The sequence below is a fragment of the Orcinus orca genome, chromosome 10, assembly GCF_937001465.1.
Source record: "Orcinus orca chromosome 10, mOrcOrc1.1, whole genome shotgun sequence".
Lineage (NCBI taxonomy): Eukaryota > Metazoa > Chordata > Mammalia > Artiodactyla > Delphinidae > Orcinus > Orcinus orca.
In genome coordinates, this window is record NC_064568.1 from 70,929,235 (window position 1) to 70,952,422 (window position 23,188).

General features: G+C 57.5%; 2 protein-coding genes across 2 annotated transcripts; both read right to left on the bottom strand.

Moving 5' to 3' along the window:
• Positions 1 to 2,842: 2,842 nt before the first annotated feature.
• KCNK17 (potassium two pore domain channel subfamily K member 17) lies at positions 2,843 to 14,924 on the bottom strand. The gene is made up of 5 exons (XM_004267642.3): positions 14,582 to 14,924; positions 11,558 to 11,672; positions 8,831 to 8,991; positions 8,194 to 8,368; positions 2,843 to 3,591 (listed from the first exon to the last, which is right to left on the bottom strand). The coding sequence occupies exons 1-5, from the start codon at positions 14,852 to 14,854 to the stop codon at positions 3,284 to 3,286; spliced, it is 1,032 nt and encodes a 343-aa protein (XP_004267690.1). The 5' UTR covers positions 14,855 to 14,924; the 3' UTR covers positions 2,843 to 3,283.
• Positions 14,925 to 16,635: 1,711 nt separating this feature from the next.
• KCNK16 (potassium two pore domain channel subfamily K member 16) lies at positions 16,636 to 23,188 on the bottom strand. The gene is made up of 5 exons (XM_004267641.3): positions 22,831 to 23,188; positions 19,387 to 19,501; positions 18,202 to 18,368; positions 17,215 to 17,380; positions 16,636 to 16,903 (listed from the first exon to the last, which is right to left on the bottom strand). Exons 1-5 carry the CDS (start codon positions 23,041 to 23,043, stop codon positions 16,686 to 16,688), a joined length of 879 nt encoding a protein of 292 aa, XP_004267689.1. The 5' UTR covers positions 23,044 to 23,188; the 3' UTR covers positions 16,636 to 16,685.

Consider the following 23,188-nt stretch of genomic DNA (forward strand, 5'->3'; position numbering starts at 1 on the left):
ATTAGAAAATCCAGACGAAAGCTGAGGGTGTAGAAGTAGTAAGGCTCAGATTCCCTGAAGCCAGCCTCTTCTACAGATGAGGAAAATGAGGTGTAGAAAGCAGAGAGGCTGGTTACAAACTCAATGGGCTTAAAGGAAGTCTCCCTGCCCCCCAGGCCAGGCCCTCATTACATCCCAGAGGACTGGCAGCAACAGTTAAGGTTACCCAGGGTTTCCCTGGTGGCGCAGTGGTTGAGAGTCCGCCTGCCGATGTGGGGGGCGCGGGTTCGTGCCCCAGTCCAGGGGGATCCTGCGTGCCGCGGAGCGGCTGGGCCCGTGAGACGTGGCCGCTGGGCCTGCGCGTCCGGAGACTGTGCTCCGCGGTGGGGGAGGCCACAGCAGTGAGGGGCCCGCATACCGCAAAAAAAAAAAAAAGATTACCCACCCACGGGGATCCGTGGCTACCTCTGGTCTTAACATCCATCGAAAATCTCATTTTCCCCACGTTAAAACAGCATTAAATAAATAGCTCCTTTCTCACAGAGTTGATGGGAGAAGAAAACGACCAAGAGCTTGGAATAGCATCTGATGCTTACTAAGCACAGAATAAATGTTAGGAAATGACAATGATGACGACCACGATGATCGTAAAAGATGCCACTGTTTTAAAGGGAACCGCTGCTTGACATTGGGTCTGATCTTGTCCCGGCTGTGCTGGAGCCACAGAGCTGGGCAGCCCATCCAGGAGGGAAGGCAGAGGCAGCAGCTGGCTGGTGTGAGGGGTCTGCCCGTCCCTCCGCATCGTGGTCCCCTGGCCCTGCACTTGCACACTCAGCACACACTTCCTGGCCTCTGCTAGGAGGTTCCCCTCTGACTCATGTGGGTCCAGGCCCCTCATCCCGGCCAGCAGCACCATGGCATCAGCCTGGGAGCGCCCAAGGGCAGGGCTCCAGCCTGCCTGGCCAGCCCCCAGCCCCGAGAGGGGTCATCAGAGGCGCTGCCTGTCACCTGGCTGCCGGCCTGCACAGTGTCCGCCTCCTGCCCCGGCCACCGGGCCTGCCGTGGACGGCCAGCAGCTGACATGCACATCATTCTTCCTCTGGGCTGACGCACATTCTTCTGGTACTTTGCACAGTCACTCGTTTAATCCCGGGAGATCAGCTCTGCTCTTATCTCCATTTTTCAGAGGAGAAAACTGATGCAAAGAAACTTTAAGTGGTTTGTCCAGGATCACAGGGCTGGTGGGTGAGCCAGGCAGGCTGGCTCTAAACTCACGCCCTTTACAACCACAGTATACTGCTCTGAGGGGCCCCTTTCCTTCCTCCTCCAGGACTTGGTGGTCCAGGCTGTGTGAGCGAATGAATGACTTGGTTCCTTACCTGCACACTGTGCACAGCTCTCTGGCTGACCCTATTGCGGCATCATTGCTCCACGTGGGAAAGACCTCGCCGCCCGTTCTGCTCTATGATTTCTGTCCTAAGGTCGGCTTTTCTGTTCTCGTGTCTTTCCCAGATCCCGACTTCGTTACTCTATTTCTCCCGCCGCTCTACAACCCCTCACTTTTCACCTGTGTCCCCTCCCCACTTCCGGATCTGTACTTAGAGTTCCAGCAACTCTTCTCATTGGCTGTGGAGCAGACGTCTGTAAGGAACTGGCCAATCAAGAAGCCTTATTCTGCTCCACCCCCAGCACCACAGGTTGTAAGTTCCCTCTGGGGCGGGCATTCTGAGCAGAGGCAGGAGTGTGCACCGGTGAAGGGCTTGCTGGGGAGAGAGGGACTCTGTTTAGAGAGGCTAGGCGTGAGGAGAAAGGGGTTCAAGGCAAGACAGAGTTGGGGCCACAGAGGCCAACCCAGCACTCCAGTCTCTCCCTCTCTCCCAGTTTTGAATTGCTAGGTCCTCCTTCTGGAGTGTGCTAAGTATCAACACAGGGATGCTACTTCCAGACCTCCAGCAATCTCTTCCTCACCTCCACTTTCCTCTGCCCAGCCTGTGGGCCTTAAGAAGTGGGCACAGACCCTGCTGTTTACTCGCTGGTGTTTGCTCCTGGGTCTGGCCTTGGTCCACTTTGGCCCAGGCCAGTTGGCACGAGCTGGTTGGTGTAACAGCCCTTCCTTCTTCCTTGGCCAGGAGGCTGCCCCAGACCCAGTTCCAGGAGGGCCCTGAGGCTGAGGGGTTCATCACAGGGAGGGGCCACATGGAGCCCCACCCCCCAGGTCCCTGTGATGCTACCTATAGGATGGTAGAGGGGAGCAGAGTTGCAGATACCCACTGAGGCCAAGAACCCAACTGCCCCAGGTGATCTGTAGGTGCTGGTTGGTGCTGCCGGGGGCTCCTGGCTGGGCTTGGGTTCCCGGGTGAGGTGGGGACCACACAGCTATGTGCTGCTTCAGTGGCAACCCTGAGTGAGAGACAGAAATGCTTAGGGAGAGATGCTCTGCAAACAGAAGTGACCTCTGCAAATCCTACCTGGTTTTGCAAACTGTGGTTGGAGCTTCAAATGCAGTGGAGCATGTTGAGGCAGAAGGAGCCCACTGGCCTGTCCTGGGCTTTTCTGTGGTATGAGTGAGTGATAGAGCAAGAATTTAGCAGCCAAACTGGAACCAGCTGCCTGCTGGCTGTATCAACCTTGAGAGTTATCAGCAAATCTTTAGTGAGTTTACCTGGAAGGTCTCTGGGGTTGTGGGGGCCTGCAGTGCGGCCCTCAATCCGTTCCCTCCACCAGTCCTGGGCAAACTCACCTGGGGAGGGAGTGATTTCTCTTTATGTATACTCCAGTCTCAGAAGCTGCCTTTGTCTCTGGTGCGTGTGTCATCTGGAACTGGAATTAGATTTGGTTATGAGTGACAGAAAAACCCAATTAATAGCGTTTTAAATAAGATCAACATTTATTTCTCTCTTACATAAATGAAGTCTGGTGGTATTCAGTCCAGGTTTGTTATGGTGGCTCTGCAAACATCAGGAATCCAGGCTCTTTCTATCTTATTGTGTCGCCAATCTCAAGCATGGCCTCTACCTCATGGTGCAATATAGCTGCCAGAGCTCCAGCCACCGTATCAGCATTGCAGCCAGCTAGAAGAAGGACGTGGTAAAGAGGAGCATCCCCCACACACTGGAAGTCACATCCATAATAAGTCACACAGAATACTTCTCTGTGTAGCCTGTTGGGCAACATTTAATCATATAGCTGCACCTAGCTTTAAGGGAAGACCAAAAAATGTAGACTTTAGTCTGGGTGGTCTTATGCCAAGCTTAAAATCAGGGATCTTGCTGCTGAAGAAGAAGGTGGAACAAATAGAATATAGCTAGCTGTCCTTTCCACAGTGTGAGACTTGAACAGAGGGTTCTGGGCAATTCATGATTACAGGTCCCTCCAGAGAGCAGCCTGGCTGTGGGGAGTGGGGCTCTGCCTCTCCATCCAGGCTCTGTCTCCAGCTTCGGGGCTTGAAGTTCCCCTCAGAGCTGTGGCAGTAGCAGGGATACGATCCTTGTGGAGCCTCCAGCAGGGAGAGGATCAGTTTGATGATCAAGGCCAGCCATGCCATCCCAAAGAGGATCCACAGAGACACTGTGTTCTTGTACCACAGAGGGTAATTCCGGGAGGGGTTCATCCCTGGGGGAGAAGCAAGGTCAGAGGACAGAGACCTGGGAAAGTCAGGGCCACGCTCCCAAAACAGAAACAGACATACATGGCTTGATGTGTCTGAGTAGAATGTGGGAAGTCCAGACCGGGTTGAGATTGCTGGTCTTGCGGTCACCTCCCTCGGATTCTAGGAAGCCTCCCTGGATTAACTCCTAGGGTTTAGAAGCTAAAATTCTTTGTCTTTCTGAAGGACTCTGTGCTCTGTCCCAGTGGTCCTCAAAGTGGGGTCCCTGGACCAGTAGCATCAGCAGCCCCTGAGAGTTTGTGAAAAATGTGAATGACTGGATTCCACTCCAGACCTACTGAATCACAAACTCTGGGGGTGGGCCCAGCAATCTGTGTTTTGACAAACCCTCCAAGAGATTCTAATGCCTGCTCTGTGGTTGGCCTGTTTTCGTGTTTGGTTTTCTCATGTCTGAAGGAAGGGAGCTTTCCAGGAGCTTTAGGAAGAACATTCTCATCCTACATCCTCATCCCAATGCCCTCCAGCTGCTTCTCCAGCCCCGCTTTGCCTGCCTCTCCCCCTTGAGTGCTGTGCTCTAGTCACTCTGGTCTTTCCCCCATTTCTCCATCCATCCTCTTTCCTGCCCCTGGGCCTTTGTACTTGCTGTCCTCTCAGCTCAGAAACGCTCTTCATTTCCTCACCCTTCAGATCTCAGCTCAGACTTTACTCCCCAGAGACTAGACTGGGCCCCTGTCTCCCGCAGTCTGTATGTTACTTACCCTCTCTGGGCCTCAGCTTCCTCATCTATAAAATGGAGACAACAAGAGCGTCCACCTTCTAGGACTGTCGCGACCATCATATGGGTTCACGTCATAAAGTGCTCAGGATGGTGCCTGGCATGTAAGACCTATAGTCAGGCGGTTGCTTTCCTCGCCTTTGGATCCCCACACTGTGCCCCAGCACAGTCAGGACTGGATAAGGAACGAGTGAGGGAGGGGACGGATGGAGGCTTAGATAAGCTGTGTCAAGAGCCTACTCCATCACTTAGCTCTTCGCTCTGTGCTGGAGGGTCTATCTTATCAGATCAGGATTGTTCAAAGGGCAGAGATCTGGCCTCTTATTTCTTTGACATCGTCTTCTGTCTCAGCTATCTGTACCGCCCACCCCTCTGTCCACCCCCTACCCTGTCCTGCTGGCCCCAACACAACCTCTTTTCCCTGTCTTCCCCAGCCCGAGCCCCTCTCCTGGGCCCCAGCTCGGGGATGAGCCCACAGCCCTGGGCCCGAAGTCACTGCCTGGCGGAAGCTGGGATTGGATTAGGCTGATTGGGTTACAGGGCCACCGTTCCGCTGGCGGTCCCAAATGAGATCAGCCGTGAGCCAGCTCTCTGCCCTTCAGCTCGACTTGCTTCTGGCAACGGAGGGGAGGAGGTGTTCTTCTCCCCTCTTATTTCATTGTTTTTTAGCCGAAATCATAAGTGGCAGGAGACCTGGCAGCTGGCAAGGCGCTCAACGGAATTGCAAATGCATTTGGGGGAAGCGGAGGCTGTGAGCTAGGGAGGAGCAGGCGGCTGGGACCTGGGGGCTGTCCCGGCCACGGCATTGGGGCATAGAGGAGCGACTGGGAAGACAACACACCCTGTGGCTGCTGACACAGGACAGTGGACACCCAGAGTCCAGGTGGTGGACCTCAGCACTCCCATCCGAGAAAGGGGTTTCGTCCTATCCCTGGAGGACGAGGAAGGCTGAGAGACATGGGGAAGAAGTGAGGGTGGGTTGTCCCCGCTGAGCTATGGAAGATCTTAGAACATATGTGTATGAGGATCCCTGGCTTGGGAGTCTATCCTAGACCTGTCCTTGGCTTGCCTGCTCTATGACCTTAATCAACTTCCTTCCCCTCTCTGGGTCTGTAGATGAGGCAGTCGGGGGCTGGTTGTACAGGTTGGGCACTGCACAACCCTAAATGGTTGCCATTCACACAGAGCATGATGAGCATGGCACCCATGGACTGTTCCAGCTTCTGTCCTTGTCCCCCCTTGACTCTTATGACCTTTAAAAATGACAAGTATTATCATGTCACCTGAAAACCATAAGTGCCTTCCTTTAGTCTTAGGACAGAGTCCAAAATCTGTGACTCGGCCTGTGAGGCCCTCTATGTGACCGGGCCCTGCTTCCCTCTCCACTCTGAGCTCTCCGCTTCTACGCTGGACGTGGGTGACCATGAAATACTCTTCTGACCAGCCCGGCCATAACAGCCTCAACCCAGGGCTGTGTGATCTACAGAGGGCAAGTGAGGGTACGTGTGGTCACTTGTCACGAGACACTGAGATGGGTGCAGAGGGAAAAGTGTGAGTAGCACATCTCTGGAGATGTGGTGAAGGGGACAGTTCTGCCTGTTGCCACTCGGTGGGAGTGGGCTGCCCAGCAGTCCCTCTGGACTTAAAGGGCCCTCATAGGTTCATACCAGGCCTTCTCAGTCAGAGCTTTTGGTTGAAGGGGACTCTGGGGGCCCTGCGCCTAATACACCAGCTTCCCTGCCCTCCAGGCCCTCCTCACTCCTGCAGCTGTGTGGATGTCTCTGCCGCCCCATCCCCCCGCCCCCCCGGTGGTGGCAGAGGCCTTGCTTCACATTTCCAGGTTGCCCATGTCTAGAGAGGCCTGCCCCCTCCTCCCCCTGCCCTGCCTTCCCTCAGGGGGCTGTGGGGCCTCTGGACATACTCACAGAGTGTGTCCTCAGTAACCCCATAAAGGTTCCTCCAGGTAAGCTTCTAGGGGAGCCTGCTGTCAGCTATTCCCATCTAGGACCAAACTTTAGGAGCCCTAGTGATCCATGGGTACAAAGAGATTGCAGTTGGGGGTCCCATTCCCTCTTCTCCTCCCCCCTCCTTGCATGGGCACCCTCAGAGAACAAGGACTTGTGGGTTTAGGACTATCACTGGGGACACATCCTGAGTTTCATCCTTTGAGCCCTGGGGTAAGGTGGGGGGCAGTCAGTGGAGGGGGCCAGCTGTTGCAGGAAAGCACTGAAGGTTTTCAGAGGAGCTGGGCAGGTGACATGATAGCACTTGTCATTTTAAAGGTCATGAGAGCCAAGGGAGGACAAGGACAGAGGCTGTACCAGTCCATGGGTGCCATGCTCATCATGCTCTGTGTGAATGGCAACCCGTTAAGGTTGTGCAGTGCCCAACCTGTACAACCAGCCATGTGCAACAGCCCTGCCTAGACTAGGGAAACGGCAGTGGGAACAGAGAGGAGAGGGCATACCCAAAACTCATTCTCTGAGCTCTGAGGTGGGCAGATGTGGGAACGGTGGGCTCAGCTCTCCTCAGATACATCTCTCCTCTCTGAGGGTAGGAGTGATAGCATGACGCACTTGGAGGAAACTGTCCCAAAGCTTCTCTTCCAGAGCAATGGCCTCCCTTCCAAGACAGAGGATATCAGGAAGGGGCAGCATGACGCCCCTGACACCAGACCTTGCTTCCTGGGGAAGGAGAGGTTTAGGGAAGGGGACTTTGCACAGAGTCTTAGCCATCACCTAGACCGGCCCCTCATTTTATAGACAGGAACACTGAGGCCCAGACAGGGGATATGTGAGGCCGTCTGGAAAGGGCTAAGAGTTTTGGAGTCAGGTCAGAAGTCATACCCCACTAGCTGTGCAAAATCTCAGGCAAACGTCTTGGCCTCTGTGAGCTTCGTCCTTCTCCTCAGTAAATGTGGGGACAGTCATCGCTCTTGGCTGCTTAATGGGCTCTAGCTGTTTGTTACTTTGGTGGGACCTCATTTCAATATTCCAGGCTGGGTTCACATTGCTTCTGCAGGAGAGCAGAAGGGCAGCGCCTCCAACTCACTTTAGGGCCAGAGACCTGAAGGAGGGCACAGAGCCCCTTGAGGCCATGGCCACTGCTCACTTGGTGACCCTTTTGCGGGGGGAGTAAAGGGGGATGGGGCTGGGGGTCCAGCCACCCCTGCGCCCCGCAGAATGTCCCTCTGTTGCCACCTGCTGGGCAACTGCCACAGCTTTTTAATACAAGGACAGTCGCTTCCGGGGGCCCTTGACTTGACCACGATGGGTGACGACCGCTGATTAAACCCCACCTTGGACCCTATGGGCCACACAGCCCTTTCTTACTGACCAAGTTTGGAGACCAATTGCTTGGGGGTTAGGGGAGGCTGGGATTTTCTGATTCTCCCAGACTCTCCTGCCAGACCCCCTGGGCTGTGATGTGGGCTTCGTGGCCCTGAACCCAGGGGCATTTTGTGGGGCGGGGTGAAGTGGGGAGGAGAGACCCTGGGACAACGATGGACGGGGGAGAGAACTCAGGGCCCCCCTTTATCTGATGAGCTTTAAGAATAAGAGGTGAGCCTGGGGAATTCTCAGGCTTTCCAGGATGGCCAGAAGTGTGGCTTACAGCATGAGGCGCAGGGTTCAAACTCCGCTTGTCACTTTTTAGCTGGGTGACCTTAGCCCTATCACACCACAAAGGCAAGCTGAACCTGCCAAAGCCCGTGTCCTCTGGACTTTGGGCCCCAAACCCTTACAGGGCCTGGCACGCAGCAGGTGCCCGGGGACACGGACGATGGGCTGATGTGTGGAGGGCGCCCCTCCCGCCTCCCGCCGGGGGTTCTCACCAATCACGTAGTCGCCGAAGCCCACGGTGCTGAGGGTGATGAAGGAGAAGTAGAAGCCCTCCACGTAGCTCCAGCCCTCCACGTGGGAGAAGAGAAGCGGGGGCAGCAGCAGGAAAAGCAGGAGGCCGGACAGGAGGGCGCTGGAGCCCACCAGCCACCGGGCCTTGGCCGGGTCCTGAGGGTGCACGTAGCGCCCAGCCCCCATGAGGCCTCTGCTCAGTGCACGGGGCCGGGGGCAGACAGCCTGGGGGCGCACCGAGCCGACGGCAGGGTGAGCGCTACCCTCGTAGGAAGGGGGCCGCCTTTGGGGCCTCTGCCCCTGCTGTGAGTTCTCCAGGCTCCTGGACAAGGCCTTGGCTAGCTCCAGGTCCCCTCCCCACTGATGTCCCTTTATCACTGAAGACCCCCGTTCTGGGCAGTGACCCCAACCCCACCACACTCCAACCAGTAACCCCGATTCCCAGAAGGATCCCTTGTTCCCACCAGTGAACCCTTTTACCCACCACGGCCATCATTTTCTACCAGAGACTCTCCCTCCGGGTAGTGACAACCTGGCCATCCACGGCCCCGATTCCCACCACAGCCCCCCATTCTAGAAGTGACCCGTCCTTCGCCCCTGTTCCTGCAGCCCCCTCACCTTCCAGGTGACCCCCAGCATGCGGGCGCAGCTGTGCACCCCCTGCTGCATGAGATGCCCCAGTCGGTTGAGCACCACGAGGTTGAGCGGAATCCCCACGAGAGCAAAGAAGATGCAGAAGAGGCGGGCGCCCATCGTGCGGGGGCTCAGGTTGCCATAGCCTGAGGCCAGAGGGAGACACTTCAGGAGGCCTTTCCGTCTTCAGGGGCCCCCGTTCCTGACCCGCTACGGACATGGCAGCTGGTATGTACCATGGCCTTCCCTTCCCATGCAGGGCGCTGTACTTGCTCCCTCAGTCCAGCCTCAGCCACCCTTCCCAATGCAGATTATGCCCAGATTGACGGATTGGAAAACCGAATCTCTAGGGGGTGCTGTGTGCATGGGTACACACCACGAAGTGTGAGAATCCCGTCTGTCCTCGCTTCGTTTCCTCCCTCCCTGGGTGGGCAGAGGGGTGCGGGAGCCTGCAGAGCCTCCAGCCACTTCCTTCAGGATAGGTGTTAGTTTCTCACGAGTTCCCTCACAATGGGATATCAGCCCCCTGTGGGCAGCAGGGACTTGCCAGCTTTGCTCATCACTGTATCTCCAGCACCTAGAACTATCTGGACCATACTAGGTACTCAGTCTTTTTGTTGAATGAATGGATGGGTAGCTGAGTGAATAAAAGAGCAAGTTGGTGATGGGTTTTATAGATGATAAGTGATTTCAGGGCTCAGGCCCATCCTGCTGGCCCAGAAGTATCTGTGTGCCGGTCAGACCCTGTTTCATTCTAGGGCTTGGAAAGTACAGCCCTCCCAGGGTGCTGGTCCTAGGGTAACAGGGGTACCAAGGAGGCAGCCCGCTGCTGCGCCTCTCAGGACCCCTTCCTTCTGTCGTGAACTGTCCCACATGTACCCGGTCTCCCATCTCCCCTCTCCCCCTCCTTTCTCTGCATTTTCTCCGTGTGCATGTGTGTGTGTGTGTCCGTGTGAGTGTGTGTGTGGTTGGAATCAGAATCATGAACTTCCCTATTGTCCACCTCTGAATGGCTGTCTCTTTTTTCCTGCCTTTTAGAATTCCCACCCTAAGGGTAGGTGCTGTTGGAAAGGGCAAGGATGGCCCCCAGCTGGGTTTTGAACTCCAACCCTGTGGCTTACTAGCTACGTGATCCTGAGGAAGTTGTGCAACTTCTTTGCCTCAGCTTCCTCATCCGTGAGAAGAAGAAGCCTTATCCTTGGAGGTTGGACCATACGGACAAAATGAGATCTCGAGTATAAAAGTGCTCCTACGTGCCTGGTACGCAGACCAGGCGTGTGGGGTAGGGTGGAGACCCCTTCCCCGGCCCTCCTCCCTGCTCAGAGCCGGCCCAGACAGCTTTAGGGCGGCACTGAGTGGAGAGAAGAGACAGGGACAAAGTCCACATCAGGAATGGTAGAGCTGGGAAGAGAGAGGCTGCGAAATTCTGAATTAGGTGGGCCGGTCACGGGCCCAGGGCAGAGAGTGTAGGAGGTGTGGGGTTCAGAGATGACAGACCCCCGCACATCTGGGAGATGTGGCCCACAGTGACTGCATCAACATCCCCTCCTGTTCTGGAGCTCAATAAATGGTGGTAGAGTGGGTATATTTGGAATTCGATATGTCAGCATTTGTTGAGCACCCACTGTGTGCCGGGCCTTGTACTAGACCCGGGGGTGTAAGGGTGAATAGACACCATCCTGCCCCAGCCTTCCGGGGCGCAGGGCCCATGGAGTCGAGGGGCCTCCCAAGCATGCTTGCTTCAAGGTGGAGGACTGCCCAAGCCCCCGGGCAGCCTGAGATCTGCTTCCGAGAAGTATTATTTAAAGCCACAGGGAGAGTCCTCTGGGTGCGTCTGCCTGGCTCCACTCTGGGGAGGAGAGTGACTGCGAGTTTCCTGGGGAGTGGAGCTGGCTGGAGGTGGTAGCCACCAGTGGTGTCCGCCCGCCGCCTGGTGGTGAGTCTGGTGTCATGCAGGCGCTCGGGCCGGGCGCCCAGGCAGGGTGCCCAGGCAGGGTGATGAGGCAGCCCCTCTGGAGTTATATCCTGGGTGTCAGAGCCGGAGGGATCTAGGCCACTCTTCTTCCCCAAACAACAGTCCCCAGGCACCCACCCAGGACAAGTTCCACCTCTGCTCTCCTGAGGACAGGCCTAGAGATGGGGGAGGGAGGTCTAGCCCAGGGGTCCAGGTGTATGAGGGAGGAAAGGCGTTGGAGAGGATGGTGATGGGGTGAGGGGGTGCCTTAGTGAGCTGTGGAGAGGTGGGAAGGGCCACCTTCCCCAAGGCTGCGAACAGGGGGTCAAAAGGCTCTTTTTGGATTTCTGTCCCTCCTTCCTCCCCAACTTTCCCTTACCTCCCCTCTGCCCTCACCACCCCGTAACCCAGGCTGAGTGCTGGGTGGGCTTGGCCGAGCAGACCAGGACACTTACTGTGCCCAGCAGCGTCTTTATTGCTACCTGGGGGGCCCTCAGCTGCCTGAAAGGCTGTGTGAGGCAGAAGTCCCCAGAGCAGCATTTCACAAACCTCCTGGGGACCTGGGTGCAATGCAGAAGCCGATTCAGCACATCTTCAGTGAGCCCAAGGTTCTGCTCCCAGGCGGCGCCCACGCTGCTGCGTCTATTTACGCTCAGAGCCAGGAGGCCCTAGTAACCTCTCCGAAAGTAACTGGTGCCCTGTCCCCAGGGGAGGCCGCCCTCCCCAGCCCCTCCTCCCTGGCCCCATCCTGCTCTTACCGATGGTGGTGATGGTGGACACGGAGAAAAAGAAGGAGCCCACAAACTCCCAGCGCCCCATGCTGGTGGTGTTGTCGAGGACGATGTCCCCATTTTGGTAGGCTTGGATGACGCCCTGGGGGAGAGGCTGTAGTGACCACCAGGCTCTGTGGGGCGATGGGGCCCCTGCACCCAAACACACACACACACACACACACACACACACACACACACACACACACACATACTCGTGACAATGATCCCAGCCTGTCTGGGGCTAGGAGGCTCTTTCCCTCCAACCAGGGGCTCCCCACGGGCAGGGACCATGGGGATAGCTCCTTCCCCTCTCTTCACCCCAGAACCCAGGTCAGCCCAGGATATCTCACTGGCTGGAAGAACTCCATTTGTTCTCTCCCCTGCTCACTCCTGTTCTTGCAACAAGCCCTGGTACATGTGGTGTATTAGGGGAGCTGAAGATAAAGGAGACATGACCTCAGTCTTCAGCAGGACAGAGCCAAAAACTTAACTAACTTTGATACAGTGCAGTCCCTGCAGCTCTAGGCACACAGGCAGTGCACCTGCGTGATCGCGGGTAAGATATCCAACTTCTCTGCTCCTCAGTCTCCTTCTCTGTAAAATGGGAGTACTAAGCGCACCCACTTCATCGAGTCGTTGAGGGTTAAATGAGGTATTAGGTGTAAAGACTTAGAACAGTCTGGAACACGGAACATGGGAAAGGTTAGCAGTTGCTATCATCGTCATTACTGCAAATATAATGCTGTTGGAATACAGATAGGGAAAGTGTGCATTCTGATGGCGGTAGAGGCAGAAGGCTTCATGGAGGCGGTGATGTTTTAGTTGGGCCTTCCTTGAGGGTCGGATAGGACTGTTCCTGGTGGAAGGACGTTTAGGTAAATGGGGCCGCAGGAGCAAAGGCTGGGAGGGAGGACTGCATCTGGGGTGTAGAATAGGGAGACTGCAAGGTAGTTGGCAGCCAGGCCATGCTTGACTCTGCCATGCCAGGGATGGCATGGCAGGCATCTCCCAAGGTCACCGAGCAAAGGGGAGGCAAGCTCAGGTACGTGTGCTCTGTGGCAACTGGCAGCATAGAAGATGCTGGCAGATGGGAAGGGGAGAGAGTCCTGCAGGGGTGAGTGATGGAGAGGGCCTGGGCTGCATCCTGGCACAGAGTGGCCCGGGAGGCACAGAGAGAAGATATTCAGAAGCCCAGGGCTCTGGCCTTATTTGGTGTGGGTAGTGAGAGAAGCATCTAAGAACTCTGTGAAGGTGTGTGGAGGTGAGGCCAAGGACAGAGATTTAGAACAGGTGGAGGAACAGAGCTGGGAGGAGGAGAACCGCTTGCTCTTGACCCCGTGGGAGTTTGAGGGCCGCGGGAAGTTGCGCTTACATGTCTGCACTCAGGGGGTTGATCTGGGTTGGAGATACCACATCCCTATTCTTGGGGATGGTTGAATCCACAGGGGGTTGAGGAAGGAGGAGAAGTGGGGGTGGAGCAGGAGGGCGTGGAGAGGAAGAGATGAGAGCCCCCCAGGGATCCTTGGGAAACACCCACATACACAGATCTGTACTGAGTCAGTACTCATGGTTGACAACCCCAGTGCACTGGCTATGAACCTGTGCATTTGTATTTAACCTCTCTGAGCCTCATCTTATCCATCTCTAAAATGGGGATGATAATAATGGCACCTACCTGTGAGGTAGGTGGGGATGAAGCAAGTTAATACAGTAGGAACAGTGCCTGACACACAGTAAGTGCTACACAGAAGCATTTACTATCATTCCCGTTGCCATCATTGTCACGTTCCTTGGGCCCAGGCTGCTGGTAATTGAAGTTCACCACCTTTTCAAGCGGCGTGTCACACAGCCCCCAGGACTACGCAGTCGGGCTGTATTTGTAGAAGTTGAGATGTAGGGGGTGGAGGTGTCACATCAGATTCTTAACAGAGATAGTCCTTTCCCTGTCCAGCTCCAGGCCCAGCCACAGTGGCCCAGTCTCAAGGGCTCAGGACTCTACCTCCAATCCACTGCTCCGGTCCCTTCCCACCCGACACAGTTCCCTGCTACCTTCTGGGGACTAGCTTTGGGCTGGTGACTCTGGCACACAGGCCTTGCCCTCCTCGCCAGAGGAGGCACGGGGACTGCAGGGTGGGGATGGTGGTCTAGGGGCGCAACTGTCTGCACCCACTGACCAAGCCACGGTCCAGGACGTTGATGCTTCCGCCAAATCCAAGCAGCGCCAGGTCCCTCGTCGCCTGCCCAGAGTTGAAGGAGACCTCCGTCCATCTGTGAGGCCCTGCCCGGAAGAACCCTCGCCTGCCTGCCCTCCTCCCCAGGCCCCGATGGGTCTCCCCCACCCCCTCAGCAGTCTCTGTCCTCCGTGACCTCTGCATCCTCCCACCCACCGCCCCCTTCAGCCCCTCCAGGCCTCCGCCCAGCGCTCTCTGCCGTCCTTGCCCCCAATTCTCAAATTTGCACCTGGGTCTCCGGTGGAAGGGGCCAAGGGTGCCCTTTCGCCCTTGGCCCGCGGTCCGACATCGACACAGCGCCGCGCGGTCCCAGGTCGACCCCTCCTGCCACCTCCCAAGCCGGCCAGCGCGCTCTGTCCCTACGCCGCCCGTACCCGGTCGGCCCCGCCAGCCAGCTCTGGACCCCGTTAGCGCGCCCCTTGTCGTCCTCGTCCCCAGATTCGGGTGTGTGCGCCACGCAACTCTCTGGACAGGGAGGGTCACGCCCTCTCGCCCCGAACCGGGGACTCATGGCGCCGCGCTGCGCATTGCTCTCGCCGGAGCTGGGCTCTTTCCATCGGGGTCCAGCCCAGTTCTGGGGTCCCTACTCGGCAACGCGCGCCTCCGTTCGTCCCCGCGTCTGTGCCCTCCACTTTCTTTTGGAGAAGTGCTCCCGGCTTTGCCCTGACCCGAGCCGGTGCGTGCCCTCTCGCCGCCTGCCTGTGCACCCCGCGCTCCGCTGCGCCAGCCACCCCCCTACGCCCCACCACGCGCCCGGGCCGCCCCGCTCGCCCCTGACCCGGATCAGCGAGTCCAGCGCCGGGCCATCCAGACAGGTGAAGTTCCGCAGCAACGCCCACTTGTCGCGCTGGAATCTCTCGCTGGAATCGTGCGCCGCGGGGCTCTCCAGCAGCCAGAACACGCCGGTGCCCAGTGCCAGGTAAGTCAGGTAGGCAAGCAGCAGGAGCCATGTGCTCGGCATCGCGCAGCCCCAGACCCTGCCCTCGGGCGCCTCCCGTGCTCTCCGCCTGCACTCAGCGGGAAAGGCAGGGAGGCCGGAGCCGGGAGCCATGGACCAGGACTGAAGCGGAAAGGAAGGGCTAGGAAGGAACTGGGCTGGTCCGTTCTCTAGCCAACGCCTGCCTGTGCCCAGTTTTCTCAGCAGAGGAGGCGTGCTGGGGAATGGGACAGCCCTGCCCCACCCCCACCGGGATCCAATCCCAGGGACAAAAAGAGGCCCAGCTGTGGGCATCTGGCCCCGCCTCGAATGTGTGTGGAGTGCCCACCCCCAGGTAGGCCTAGCTCTGGGAGAAGGGGAGGGCTGCTGGGTGACCGCGGGCGCTGGGAGAGAAGGGGCCCAGAGCCTCCCAGCGTCCTATAGCGAACAGTGGGAGGGACTCTTGCAGACCGCACGCAGGGTGAAGAGAAAGTGCGAACGAAGTTTATTGTCCTGGGGCACTGGGACTATTGCCACGGACTTGCTGCCTGTCGGGTCCTCTCTGGGTCTCTCCCATCACCATCCTTTCCTTTATGTGCCCGAAGATGAGGGGCTCCAGCCAATCACCACCTGCCCATGAACTTGGGAGGCAAGAGGGGCCTTGACCAGTGGGCTTGTCCATTCCCTGCTTCTGAAGAGGCCCCCTCACTCCCTCCTCCACCCAGGATGGAGGAAGGGTCCAGGGTATGTGAAGAGTCCTGGGGGTCCTCAGTTTCTCAGGCCTCTCCTCTGTCTTAGGAAGTCCTGGGTGGAACCCGGGTCTCTTGCTGCTGTAGATCCTTCCCTAGGTGTCCCATCCGAGCCTCCTCTGCTTCACAGCCTTGCCTCAGTCCTGTCCAGAGGTCCCCAGCCACTTATGGGTCTGTCTTGCTGAGAGAGGTTTGCAGTCCTTGGTGACGTTGGGCCTTGAGATGGACTGGTGTAAATGTCTCCTTTCCTCCTGGCCAGAGATGTCACAGTCTGGCAGGAGGGAGACGAGGCTGCACAGCGTATTCCCAAGGGGTGCTGGGCCTCCACGCAGGTCATTTCCTGGAAATCTCCTGGGATCAGCGGGCTGGTGTGTTCCCAGGGAGTGTTTGGAAAGGCTCTTAGGAGCCCAGAAGGGGTGATGAGGTCAAGGGGTGCCCTGAGGGGTTCAATGGAGGCCTTGCCCAGGAAAGTGGGTGGGACACCCAAGCGTGCCCAAGCCTTGTTCACGGACAGCTCTAGACCTGTAGGCAAGGGGGACTGGCAGGCCTCGAGGCAGCTTGCCTACCCCTCCGGCGGGCAGCTTCCTGAGGGCAGACGTCCTATTTGCATGAAGGTGGCTCCCAAGTCCCCGCCTGGCCCTCTCCCGTCCTCGACCCTCCCTGCCAGCTGGTCCCATGGGCGCTCGTCATACCCAGGTCTGCCCCTCATCGTGGGGTTTTGGCCACTGGGTCAGGGTTGCCTCTCTGCTTGTCTAGTCCTTCCATTTGGAGGGCCCCAGAGCCTGGCCCAGTGCCTGACACACAGTGGGGGCCTGACAGCACGCTGTGCATGTATCAAATGAGGCCCAGACAAAGTTGCCCCGTGTTTGCTGTCCTGAATGAGGTCTCCTGGGTGGAGGACGCAGGGAGGGCGATGGAGATTTGGCCACAATGATCCATGTCTAGATTCAACTTTCTCGGGTCACTTTGGAGGGGGGGCTCTGGGACCCCTGTGCACGTCCTGTGCCACACGCATCTGTCTCCCATCCTGTCTCTACCTCTCCTTTCTGCTACTTTCTTGGATGTTCCTGTCTCCTTTCTCTGTCCGGAGAGCCCCCGAGACCAGCTCTGGCTGGGAAGTGAGTGGGTTGGCAGAGGAGGAGGTGTGGCAAGAAATCCAGGGGGCATGTGGGGTGACTGGGGATGCTGGGAGGGGCTTCTGTGGCCACTGGGGGGCCTCATGCAGAGATGGGAATCTTCTGAGGTCTAGGGAGCCCGTTAGTCTCGGGGGCTCCCCTTTCCTTGAGGCCTCTGCTGAGCAGCCAGAGCTGGGAGCACCTGTGCAGAAGCAGGGGGCCCAGTGGGAGGACCAGTGCCAGCCACGCCAGGCCCAGGAGGATCCAGATGGCTGCCAGGCTCCGGTACACAGAGATGTAATGCTTGCTGGGGTCCGTGCCTGGCCGGGAAGGGGGACATGATAAATGCTAGAGGTCCGAGGGCACAGCCACCCCCCAGGTTCCATAAGGGCTCCCACCAGCCTCCCAATAACAAGGATCGGCAGTGGAGGTCCCTGGGGGAAAGGGTGATGGGTCCTAGACCAGCAATTTCTGAGGATGTTGTGAGAATTCACAGCAGCCTCGCAAAGTATTTGTCTCCCCTGAATACCCAGGGGCTCTCTGGTCCTCAGTAATTACCCCCTGCGGACATCTCCCCATCCCCTGAATCCCAGCGGGCCCCACCCCGAGATCTGGGATGCCTCTTTCTCACCGACGACGTAGTCCCCGAAGCCGATGGTGCTGAGGGTGATGAAGGCGAAGTAGAAGCCCTCGCTGAAGCTCCAGCCCTCCACGTGGCTGAAGACCATCGGCGGGAAGATGAGAACGAGCAGCGTCCCCAGGGCCAGGAACAAGGCCAGGCCCAGGGTCTGCAGTAGCTGGAAGGGGAGGAGTCTGTCTCTGAGTCCACTTGGAAGACCCAGGATTGTAAATTGTGGGGGGTGGGGGGGTGGGGTTCTGGGGCAAATTAGGAAGTGGGCTGGACCATAGCCAGGTCCCTGCCCTGTCCTGCCCTGCAGACCTCTGGGATGGGGGTTGTATCTGTGTGTGTGTTACCTTGCCCAGGCCAGGGAAAGATTCGGTCAGAGGGATTGTGTCGGTGGGTCAAGTTGGAGACTCCTGCAGGTGTGGGGTCCACATGTACAGGCCCCCAGGGAACTCAGATCTGGGATGGAGGATGGTCATTGAACTGTCCCAGATTCCTCTGCACCCCTGCTTTCTTAGCATGCCTAGCTTTGCAAGGGGCCAATGACAGGTGGGCACTGGTGGTGTTCAGGGTGGCGTGGAGTTTGCTTTTGGAGTTCTGTGCCGCCCAGATAGATCCCCCTTCAAAGAAAACCTTGCCAAGCCACTGGCAGGTGGCCTCCAGCCGGCAGCTCCCTCAGGGTGTATTTCAGCCTGGCCCAAGGGCACACCTTCCCAGGGCCTGACTGAGCCCAGGGCAGAGTCCTGGCCACGTCAGCGCCCACTGCGGGACAGCTGGGGCGGCTGGCACCTGCCGAGCTCCTCGAGGGGTGGACCAAGGCTTTGTCCAGCCTGCAACACAATTTAATTTCTCCTTCTGCCCAGTCCTTTTCTTCCATAGGTGTTGACTCCTAATACCATGCTAGCCAAACTCTTGTCTCAGTGTCAGCTTCTGGAGGACTCCACCTGCAACAGACTCTGTCCCAGCGGGGCTGTGGGGAGGGAGGGGCCCTACCTGGGAGCGCCTGGGCTGGTCCTCCCACCTCTCCAGTGTGGTCAGGTGGGCATGCAGCCCTGTGCCCAGGTGGTTGAGGAAGAGCACGTTAAGCGGGATGCCCACCAGAGCGTAGAAGACACAGAAGACCTGGCCTGCCTCCGTGCTGGGCGCCAGGTTCCCGTATCCTGCAGTGGGAGGAGGGTGTGCAAACATAGGGAAAGAAGAGTTCAGAACTGCCTCCCCGACAGACTCTGGCAGAGGTTGGTTTCCCACCACCACTGGGGGTCGGGGCATGGTGAGGGGAAACCCCTCTGCTCCCGTGAACACCCTTCTCAACCTCTTCTAGAATGATCTCTATTTGTAAGAATCCTGCTTGTCTTTGAAGGTCCATCTCCCAAAACACTGCCTCTAGGAAGCCCTCCTGACTGCCACTCTCTTCCTCTCTACTAGGCGTGATCTCCCACAGTGCTTTGTGTCATTCCTATCTATATTCTACTTTGCCCTGTGCTCTTGTTTTTGGCTTATCTTATCCTTCTTTATTGGTTCAGAAGCTCCTTGAGAGCCAAGCTTGGGTCTGATCCAAGTTCATACTCTCCTACCTCCACTCTATCTGCTTTGAATGTCACTTGAGTTCAAGGAAGGTGTGTGGAACTGGACTTAATTGAATGGATATGGTGACCGGGGTTAGTGGGGTCTGGGGTTTCCTTGTGGGAGGTGGTGTGGGTTTTCTGGCTGAGGGGGTAGAGCAGATGCTTGACCATATGCCCTGTCCCCTTGGAACACCGAGATAGCACCTGCAGCTGGGTGGACAGTACACGCAGAGGACTCCCTACCCCAAGTCCCTGCTTCTCTCTACCTGAGAGACCTTTGGGCAGGTCCAAAATACCGGTAAATTAATACATCCGGGATCAGCCCTCAACCAGCAGGGGCAGGAGTTGGCAGATAAATACGCCTGCTTCCTCTCCCCTGGCAGGGCTCTCCTTAGCTTCTCAGAGGGTCTCCAGCACTGGTGAACCCAGCCCTAACCAGTCCCCTGCTCATTATTGCAAACTTCGTTGCCTTTTCCTGTCTCAATTTCCCACTTGTCCTGCTTCCCGGAATCGTCTCCTAGATAAACCACATCCTAGTCTCAGCACCTGCTTTTGGGGAGCCCAAACTTCAGCAGGGGCATTGGGGGTGCCCTTCTCCACCCTGACCCTTTACCTATAGTGGTGACGACCGTGCCCGCAAAGAAGAAACTGCTCCCGAAGTCCCAGTTGCTGGGGTTGGTGGAGTTGCCTTTGGGGTTCACGCCCTTCACCCAGGCTTCCATGATGACCTGTTGGGGGGGGGTGGCATGGGGTGGGAGGACGAGGGGAGCTGATGGCACTGGCTGGTGGCCAGGCTCTCTGCAGGGTGCTTCCGTGTTGTCTCACCTGGTGATATTCTTACTCACATTCCCATTTCACGGAAGAGGAAACTAAAGCTCAGAGTGGCTGACTTGCCCAAGGTCATTGAGGTCCAAATTCACTGCCTGCTCCACTGGCCAGGGCCGAGTGAGATGCGCTGTCAGTGTGGCTGGTGGAGGGGAAGGGGCCTAAGGAGGCGGAGGGCGCTTACGGACTGGGGTGCAGGTGGGAGATGCCACCTACAGCCAAGAGGGTAAGACTCCATGGGTGGTCAGAACAATGGGAAAATTTCAGGTTGGATGTTCCTGGAAGGGCTTACTTGGGAACTTGAGGTTCGGGCCCATGGGGAAGCCATGGGGCTGGATGATTCCGGACAGAGAACCCAGCGCTCTCCGAGCTTCCAGGTGAGCTGACAGCCTTGCTCTTTGCTGCCCCCTAGTGAGTCCCAGCCCAGGCCTGCCCGAGAAATTCCATCAGAGGCCAGGGCAAAGGTCCTCTGGGGGTGTGTGTGTGTTGGTGGTGTATATGTATGGTGTGTTGTATACATGTGGCGTGTGCATGGGTGCCGTATGTTGCATGTGTGTGCACGCTGCTGTTTACGGAACCAGAACCCCACAGGCTCAAGCCTGAGCCCCTCTGTCCCCGGGCCCAGCCCTCTCGGAGGTGGGCAGGACTCCCTCGCCCATCTGCTCTCCATCCTCCTCCCCTGTCACTGTGAATTGTCCCAGGGCAGCAGTGCAGCCTCACCACCTGGTAGATCCCTAAAGGCAGGAAGGAGGCAGTGGGGGAGGGAAAGCTCTAGCCTCCAGTTCCTGTGGGAACCGTTTCCCCGCTGGCTGGGTGAGTGTGCTCTGCCGGGCTGGGATGGCCCCTGAGGGCCAGGCCAGTCTGGGTGTCCTGACACAGGCTGTCTGCTTCTCGTCAATTTGGCAGAACTGGCCTCTTCCCATGTGAACTTTGGCCTCCCCTCTTTCCCACACACCCAGAGAGGCCAGGACTGAACATTCCAGAACACACCCGTTCCCCAGAGACCCTCGCACATGGGAGAAGCACTTGCCCTAGACCCAGCTGTCCCGTACTCCAGCCTGAGGGCCTCCATTCTGCCCAGGAGGGGCTGTGATGTCAGCGAGGGCACTGGGCGTGGGGCACCCAAGGTGGACCATCCGTTCTTCTCTAAGAATCCGCGCGTGGTTAGAAAGGCAGACGCGAGTCCCGGGACCTTGGGCAAGGCCTTCTTTCCTCATGGTGTCGGTCTTCAATACTGTTGTTACTACTGTTTATAGCTTTTTTCCTTCTTGTCATCTGAACAGTACAGCTGACCCTCCACATCCATGGGGTCCACACCTGTGAGGTTCACATCCGCGGATACAGCGGGCTGGCTGTCAGGTACTTGAGCTTCCACGGGGCTCCAGGAAGCAGTCCCGTGCAGATACCGAGGGGCAACTGTAATCTGTGTTCTTTGGGAATCTTTCTGTTTTTTCCTTTTTTTGGCCACGCCGCGCGGCTTGCAAGATCTTAGTTCCCTGGTTCCCTGGTCCAGGATGGAACCCATGCTCGCTGAAGTGGAAGTGCATGTCCTAACCACTGGACTGACAGGGAATTCCCCTCGGGAATCTTAGCCTAGCGTTCTTCTGCCTCTCAGCTAGACATACCCTGGCAAGTGAGGGTCCCTCCCAAGGGGGCTGAGGACCTCTGGGGAGGCCTGGGGGGTGTTAATCTGTGGCGCCTCCCTCGGGGCTGCAGTCCAGCCTGTGTCTCTAATTAGGCCCCAGCTATGAATCCTTCCGCAGCTCTCTGGCTCCTGGGTTTCGCCTCTAACCTGGGGCTGAGTGTGGAGGTGGGTCCAGGGCCTCCAGGGCCTCTGCCTTTTACCCCCTGGGTCTTGGGAGGCTCCTGAATCCTTCCCAGCCCCGATAGGGGTGCTGTGGTCCCAGCCCTGTGCTACTGGGGAGCAAGGAAGTGCAGCCAGAGGCCGGAAGCCTCATTTCCTGGGAGAAAGCGCCTGGACAGGCCCCTCACAGCTCCGGAGCGTTCTCTCATCTCCTAGGCCAACCCACTTCTCGTCTCCTAGGCCAGCTGTTCTCCATCTTCAGGGGGCATCAGTGTGACCTGAAGGGCTTGTTAACACACAGCCTGTTGCCCCCACCCCTGAGTTCCTGATTCAGTAGGTCTGCGGTGGGGAGTGACTGGTGGCATTTGTAACCAGTTCCCAGGTGGTCCACACCTGGGACCACACTTTGAGAACTGCTGCTCTAGGTGGTATCCTGCCCCCTGCACTTATGCTAATTTTTGTGTTGAAGAGCAGCCAGGCTTGGGTGCGAATTCTGCCTTTACCACTAACTATGTAGCTTTGGCCAACGTACTCGACCTCTCTGTTCCCCAGTTCCCACCTGCAAACTGGAGACAGTGGTAGAGATAGGTACTATAATTATGAGGAAACACATGTAAAACACTGGGCCCCAGGTGATGGATCAGGACTGGTCTGACCCCAACGTGATGACCCTGCTCCCTGCTGTTTTGGGCACGTCGTAAACACTCAATACGCGACGGCTATTGTGATGATTCCGCAGCTGTCTAGTTCCTTTGCAGCAGGTGGGAACACTCAACCCCCTGGTCTCCAGTGCATTCACCTTCCCCTCACAACACCCTGGTTTTGCCTGGTTTCTGGGAGAGAGGGTGCTGGGCCCCCAGAGTTTGTACAGAGGGGCCCGAGCAGGGGTGACCCGCTCTGCCACCAGAGAGAGGCCCGGGGGGCACCGTAGCTCAGTCACCCCAGTTGCTGCTCATCAAGCCTGGCTGCTCCTGACCTTTATCTGTGTCTCCAACTCAAGTGTGGTCAGCACAGGGGTGTGATCTGGGGAGAGGGCAGAGGGTGCAGCAGCCCCGGAGTCGGGGAAGGGGAAGCTGTAGGAGTGTGCGGGGCAGAAATGTGTGCAGCATTGATAGCACTGACACACGTTTCACATTTATGCAGCAAGTGGCAGCTTAGAAAGCACTTTTAATCAGCTGTCAAATGTCTGCAGCATATAAGGTTATTCTTCTCTCCTAGAAGAGGATCAGAGAGGTTAAGTGACTTGCCCAATGTCACACAGCAATCCGGTTGTAGACCTAGGGCCAGAATCCGGCACTAGGTCTCATCTGGCTCTCTGTTCCCACCACACTCTGCTTCAAAATAGGGCCTCAGCCATAAGTGATGGCTCTGGACCTGCAACGAGACCCCTCTTCTGCCCACCGGCCCACACCAGCATCTTCCCTTCACCTGCACAAACTGCTCCACGGCCTGCTGGTCCAGGCAGGTGTAGTTCTCCAAGAAGCGCAGCTTCTCAAACTGAAACTGGTCCCTGGACTGAGCCTCCGCCTGTTTCTCCAGCAGCTGGAAGATGGTGGCGCCAAGCAGCAGGTAGCAGACATAGGCCAGCAGCAGGGGCAGCACCTGGCCGCCCCAGCAGCCGCAGAGCCTGGTGCGGGGCATGGCGTGCCCAGGACTCTGCCAGGGCCGTGGGGCTGGCTGTGGGTTCAGAGGCGGGAAGCGCCCGGGGACCTGTGCCCAGCCTCCTGCCTGCCTCGCCCTCCTCAGCACAGGTGTCCAGAGGCTGGGGAGTCTGTTTGAACAGTGC